Source organism: Somniosus microcephalus, unplaced genomic scaffold, assembly GCF_052327205.1.
Source record: "Somniosus microcephalus isolate GS21.2 unplaced genomic scaffold, FLI_Smic_1.0 scaffold872, whole genome shotgun sequence".
Lineage (NCBI taxonomy): Eukaryota > Metazoa > Chordata > Chondrichthyes > Squaliformes > Somniosidae > Somniosus > Somniosus microcephalus.
In genome coordinates, this window is record NW_028226059.1 from 33,203 (window position 1) to 40,000 (window position 6,798).

Below are 6,798 nucleotides of genomic sequence, written 5' to 3' on the forward strand. Positions count from 1 at the left end.
GAAGGAGGACATACTGAGCTGCGAAGGAGAAACAGAGGGATGAACCTTTGGTCTACCAAACCCTACATCTCTCCACGATTGACTGCCTTGCGGGGACGCCGGTGCGGGTGGGGGGCAAAGGGGTGGAAGTTAAAGGTCCCTTTGGCCCCCTCACCAGTGCGCGCCCCCCCCCCCGCCGCCAGATCCCCACCTCCACCCCCCTCCCCGAGGATCAGACGTTGCTAATCTTCACATGGCGTAGGTTTCCTTCCTTCTCGGCGCGCCTCTTGAAGCTCTCCTCCAGCCTGACCTTCTCGGGGTCTCCCCCGGCGCCCCCCGCGGCCTCCGGGCCGGACACCTTGGCCACCTGGTTGAAGAAACCGAAGTCGGCCACGTACGAGCCGCTGGAGGAGACGGAGATGACCGGGCAGAACTCGTAGCCCCACAGGATCTCGTCGGGCAGGTAGGAGGTGCGGGCCTGGCACATGGCGCTGGTGGACTCTACCGTCCCGCTCAGAATGACCACCAGCTCAAACTCCTGGTCCTGGGTACCCAGCGCCACCCTGCGGAAGGGGCTGGACTCGTCGATCAGGTGGTAGAAGGTGAGCGGGAGGATGAGGAAGGGGCTGTCGGTGGCGGCGTCGACCTGAAACTCCACGTTGACCTGGTTCAGCTGGAACAACTCCCCTTCTTTTGTCTTGTGAGTGCGCAAGAGCTTGCCGGCCAGCTGACAGCCCAGGAGAAGGCTCTTGCGCATGTTGGCCACGCGGACCATCAGGCAGAGCTTGCCGTCGCGGCTGGAGACCACGGCATGGTGGCTGAACTTGATGGTCTCCGCTCGTTTCTTGGGCCGGGCGATCTTGGCCAGGAAGGTGCCGGTGACGAAGATCTCCAGGATGGTGGTGAGGATGAGCTGGCCGATCAGCAGCACGATGGCCACCGGGCACTCCTCGGAGATGTAGCGGTACCCGTAGCCGATGGTGGTCTGGGACTCCAGGGAGAAGAGGAAGGCGCCGGTCAGGGTCTGCATGTTGGCCACGCAGAGGGTGTGGTTCTCCGGAGGCTGGAACTCCAGGAGATCCCCGTGGACCAAGGCCACCAGGTACCAGACCAAGCCGAAAAGGAACCAGGTGCCGGCGAAGGTGGTGGAGAACAGGGCCAATTTGTAGCGCCATTTCATGTCAATGAAGGTGGTCCACAGGTCTTTGAGATACAGGAAGCTCCAATCGCCCACGTGATCAATCTTGACGTTGCTCCGGCCATCTTTGGTCATCACCCGCCTCTGATGTCGCCCCGATCTCAACAAGGGTTGGCTGTCGGTTTGGGTCGTCTGGCTCAAGAAAACTTTGTCCGAAGCCATTTTGCCCGACCCCTGACCTGCGGAGAACAAGGGCAAGGTTCAATCTTTAGCTCCACCACTGATAGTCCAAGGGATAGTGACTCTCTAATTGTACCTGCCCTGGGATTGCTTGACGGGACAGTGTAGAGCGAGCTTTTCTCTGTATCTAACCCCGTGTTGTACCTGCCCTGGGAGTGTTTGATGGGACAGTTTAGAGTGAGCTTTACTCTGTATCTAACCCGTGCTGTACCTGCCCTGAGAGTGTTTGATGGGACAGTGTAGAGGGAGCTTTACTCTGTATCTAACCCATGCTGTACCTGCCCTGGGAGTGTTGGATGGGACAGTGTAGAGGGAGCTTTACTCTGTATCTAACCCCGTGCTGTACCTGCCCTGGGAGTGTTTGATGGGACAGTGTAGAGGGAGCTTTACTCTGTATCTAACCCCGTGCTGTACCTGCCCTGGGAGTGTTTGATGGGACAGTGTAGAGGGAGCTTTACTCTGTATCTAACTCTGTGCTGCACCTGCCCTGGGAGTGTTTGATGGGATAGTGTAGAGGGAGCTTTACTCTGTATCTAACCCTGTGCTGTACCTGCCCTGGGAGTGTTTGATGGGACAGTGTAGAGGGAGCTTTACTCTGTATCTAACCCGTGCTGTACCTGCCCTTGGAGTGTTTGATGGGACAGTGTAGAGGGAGCTTTACTCTGTATCTAACCCCGTGCTGTACCTGCCCTGGGAGTGTTTGACGGGACAGTGTAGAGGGAGCTTTACTCTGTATCTAACCCGTGCTGTACCTGCCCTGGGAGTGTTTGATGGGACAGTGTAGAGGGAGCTTTACTCTGTATCTACCCCGTGCTATACCTGCCCTGGGAGTGTTTGATGGGACAGCGTAGAGGGAGCTTTACTCTGTATCTAACCCCATGCTGTACCTGCCCTGGGAGTGTTTGACGGGGACAGTGTAGAGGGAGCTTTGCTCTGTATCTACCCCGTGCTGTACCTGCCCTGGGAGTGTTTGATGGGACAGTGTAGAGGGAGCTTTACTCTGTATCTAACCCGTGCTGTACCTGCCCTGGGAGTGTTTGATGGGACAGTGTAGAGGGAGCTTTACTCTGTATCTAACCCCGTGCTGTACCTGCCCTGGGAGTGTTTGATGGGACAGTGTAGAGGGAGCTTTACTCTGTATCTAACCCGTGCTGTACCTGCCCTGGGAGTGTTTGGGACAGTGTAGAGGGAGCTTTACTCTGTATCTAACCCGTGCTGTACCTGCCCTGGGAGTGTTTGATGGGACAGTGTAGAGGGAGCTTTACTCTGTATCTAACCCCGTGCTGTACCTGCCCTGGGAGTGTTTGACGGGACAGTGTAGAGGGAGCTTTACTCTGTATCTAACCCGTGCTGTACCAGCCCTGGGAGTGTTTGATGGGACAGTGTAGAGGGAGCTTTACTCTGTATCTACCCCGTGCTGTACCTGCCCTGGGAGTGTTTGATGGGACAGTGTAGAGGGAGCTTTACTCTGTATCTAACCCCGTGCTGTACCTGCCCTGGGAGTGTTTGACGGGGACAGTGTAGAGGGAGCTTTGCTCTGTATCTACCCCGTGCTGTACCTGCCCTGGGAGTGTTTGATGGGACAGTGTAGAGGGAGCTTTACTCTGTATCTAACCCGTGCTGCACCTGCCCTGGGAGTGTTTGATGGGACAGTGTAGAGGGAGCTTTACTCTGCATCTAACCTGTGCTGTACATGCCCTGGGTGTGTTTGATGGGACAGTGTAGAGGGAGCTTTACTCTGTATCTAACCCGTGCTGTACCAGCCCTGGGAGTGTTTGGTGCGACAGTGTAGAGGGGGCTTTACTCTGTATCTAACCCATGCTGTACCTGCCCTGGGAGTGTTTGATGGGACAGTGTAGAGGGGGCTTTACTCTATATCTAACCCCGTGCTGTACCTGTCCTGGGAGTGTTTGATGGGACAGTGTAGAGGGAGCTTTACTGTGTATCTGACCCCGTGCTGTACCTGCCCTGGGAGTGTTTGATGGGACAGTGTAGAGGGAGCTTTACTCTGTATCTAACCCCGTGCTGTACCTGCCCTGGGAGTGTTTGATGGGACAGTGTAGAGGGAGCTTTACTCCTTATCTAACCCCGTGCTGTACCTGCCCTGGGTGTGTTTGACGGGACAGTGTAGAGGGAGCTTTACTCTGTATCTAACCCCGTGCTGTACCTGCCCTGGGAGTGTTTGATGGGACAGTGTAGAGGGAGCTTTACTCTGTATCTAACCCGTGCTGTACCTGCCCTGGGAGTGTTTGGTACAGTGTAGAGGGAGCTTTACTCTGTATCTAACCCATGCTGTACCTGCCCTGGGAGTGTTTGATGGGACAGTGTAGAGGGAGCTTTACTCTGTATCTAACCCGTGCTGTACCTGCGCTGGGAGTGTTTGATGGGACTGTGTCGAGGGAGCTTTACTCTGTATCTAACCCGTGCTGTACCTGCCCTGGGAGTGTTAGATGGGCCAGTGTAGAGGGAGCTTTACTCTGTATCTAACCCCGTGCTGTACCTGCCCTGGGAGTGTTTGATGGGCCAGTGTAGAGGGAGCTTTACTCTGTATCTAACCCGTGCTGTACCTGCCCTGGGAGTGTTTAATGGGCACAGTGTAGAGCGAGCTTTACTCTGTATCTAACCCCGTGCTGTACCTGCCCTGGGAGTGTTTGATGGGACAGTGTAGAGGGAGCTTTACTCTGTATCTAACCCGTGCTGTACCAGCCCTGGGAGTGTTTGATGGGACAGTGTAGAAGTAGCTTTACTCTGTATCTAACCCGTGCTGTACCTGCCCCGGGAGTGTTTGATGGGACAGTGTAGAGGGAGCTTTACTCTGTATCTAACCCGTGCTGTACCTGCCCTGGGAGTGTTTGATGGGACAGTGCAGAGGGGGCTTTACTCTGTATCTAACCCCGTGCTGTACCTGCCCTGGGAGTGTTTGATGGGACAGTGTAGAGGGAGCTTTACTCTGTATCTAACCCCGTGCTGTACCTGCCCTGGGAGTGTTTGATGGGACAGTGTAGAGGGAGCTTTACTCTGTATCTAACCCTGTGCTGCACCTGCCCTGGGAGTGTTTGATGGGACAGTGTAGAGGGAGCTTTACTCTGTATCTAACCCCGTGCTGTACCTGCCCTGGGAGTGTTTGATGGGACAGTGTAGAGGGAGCTTTACTCTGTATCTAACCCCGTGCTGTACCTGCCCTGGGAGTGTTTGATGGGACAGTGTAGAGGGAGCTTTACTCTGTATCTAACCCCGTGCTGTACCTGCCCTGGGAGTGTTTGATGGGACAGTATAGAGGGAGCTTTACTCTGTATCTAACCCGTGCTGTACCTGCCCTGGGAGTGTTTGATGGGACAGTGTAGAGGGAGCTTTACTGTGTATCTGACCCCGTGCTGTACCTGCCCTGGGAGTGTTTGATGGGACAGTGTAGAGGGAGCTTTACTGTGTATCTGACCCCGTGCTGTACCTGCCCTGGGAGTGTTTGATGGGACAGTGTAGAGGGAGCTTTACTCTGTATCTAACCCGTGCTGTACCTGCCCTGGGAGTGTTTGATGGGACAGTTTAGAGTGAGCTTTACTCTGTATCTAACCCGTGCTGTACCTGCCCTGAGAGTGTTTGATGGGACAGTGTAGAGGGAGCTTTACTCTGTATCTAACCCATGCTGTACCTGCCCTGGGAGTGTTGGATGGGACAGTGTAGAGGGAGCTTTACTCTGTATCTAACCTGTGCTGTACATGCCCTGGGTGTGTTTGATGGGACAGTGTAGAGGGAGTTTTACTCTGCATCTAACCCGTGCTGTACCAGCCCTGGGAGTGTTTGGTGCGACAGTGTAGAGGGAGCTTTACTCTGTATCTAACCCCGTGCTGTACCTGCCCTGGGAGTGTTTGATGGGACAGTGTAGAGGGAGCTTTACTCTGTATCTAACCCCGTGCTGTACCCGCCCTGGGAGTGTTTGATGGGACAGTGTAGAGGGAGCTTTACTCTGTATCTAACCCCGTGCTGTACCTGCCCTGGGAGTGTTTGATGGGACAGTGTAGAGGGAGCTTTACTCTGTATCTAACCCCGTGCTGTACCTGCCCTGGGAGTGTTTGATGGGACAGTGTAGAGGGAGCTTTACTCTGTATCTAACCCCGTGCTGTACCTGCCCTGGGTGTGTTTGACGGGACAGTGTTGAGGGAGCATTACTGTGTATCTAACCCCGTGCTGTACCTGCCCTGGGAGTGTTTGATGGGACAGTGTAGAGGGAGCTTTACTCTGTATCTAACCCGTGCTGTACCTGCCCTGGGAGTGTTTGGGACAGTGTAGAGGGAGCTTTACTCTGTATCTAACCCGTGCTGTACCTGCCCTGGGAGTGTTTGATGGGACAGTGTAGAGGGAGCTTTACTCTGTATCTAACCCCGTGCTGTACCTGCCCTGGGAGTGTTTGATGGGACAGTGTAGAGGGAGCTTTACTCTGTATCTAACCCCGTGCTGTACCTGCCCTGGGAGTGTTTGATGGGACAGTGTAGAGGGAGCTTTACTCTGTATCAAACCCCGTGCTGTACCTGCCCTGGGAGTGTTTGATGGGACAGTGTAGAGGGAGCTTTACTCTGTATCTAACCCCGTGCTGTACCTGCCCTGGGAGTGTTTGATGGGACAGTATAGAGGGAGCTTTACTCTGTATCTAACCCGTGCTGTACCTGCCCTGGGAGTGTTTGATGGGACAGTGTAGAGGGAGCTTTACTGTGTATCTGACCCCGTGCTGTACCTGCCCTGGGAGTGTTTGATGGGACAGTGTAGAGGGAGCTTTACTCTGTATCTAACCCCGTGCTGTACCTGCCCTGGGAGTGTTTGATGGGACAGTGTAGAGGGAGCTTTACTCTGTATCTAACCCCGTGCTGTACCTGCCCTGGGAGTGTTTGATGGGACAGTGTAGAGGGAGCTTTACTCTGTATCTAACCCCGTGCTGTACCTGCCCTGGGAGTGTTTGATGGGACAGTGTAGAGGGAGCTTTACTCTGTATCTAACCCGTGCTGTACCTGCCCTGGGAGTGTTTGATGGGACAGTGTAGAGGGAGCTTTACTCAGTATCTAACCCGTGCTGTACCTGCCTTGGGAGTGTTTGATGGGACAGTGCAGAGGGAGCTTTACTCTGTATCTAACCCGTGCTGTACCTGCCCTGGGAGTGTTTGATGGGACAGTGTAGAGGGAGCTTTACTCTGTATCTAACCCCGTGCTGTACCTGCCCTGGGAGTGTTTGATGGGACAGTGTAGAGGGAGCTTTACTCTGTATCTAACCCCGTGCTGTACCTGCCCTGGGAGTGTTTGATGGGACAGTGTAGAGTGAGCTTTACTCTGTATCTAACCCCGTGCTGTACCTGCCCTGGGAGTGTTTGATGGGACAGTGTAGAGGGAGCTTTACTCTGTATCTAACCCGTGCTGTACCTGCCCTGGGAGTGTTTGATGGGACAGTGTAGAGGG

At 54.5% G+C, this 6,798-nt stretch overlaps 1 protein-coding gene across 1 annotated transcript; it reads right to left on the bottom strand.

The window, feature by feature from the left end:
* Positions 1-201: 201 nt before the first annotated feature.
* On the bottom strand, positions 202-1,414 carry LOC147081023 (ATP-sensitive inward rectifier potassium channel 10-like). Its single transcript, XM_085980990.1, has one exon. It carries the CDS (start codon positions 1,337-1,339, stop codon positions 212-214), a length of 1,128 nt encoding a protein of 375 aa, XP_085837116.1. The 5' UTR covers positions 1,340-1,414; the 3' UTR covers positions 202-211.
* Positions 1,415-6,798: the final 5,384 nt, after the last annotated feature.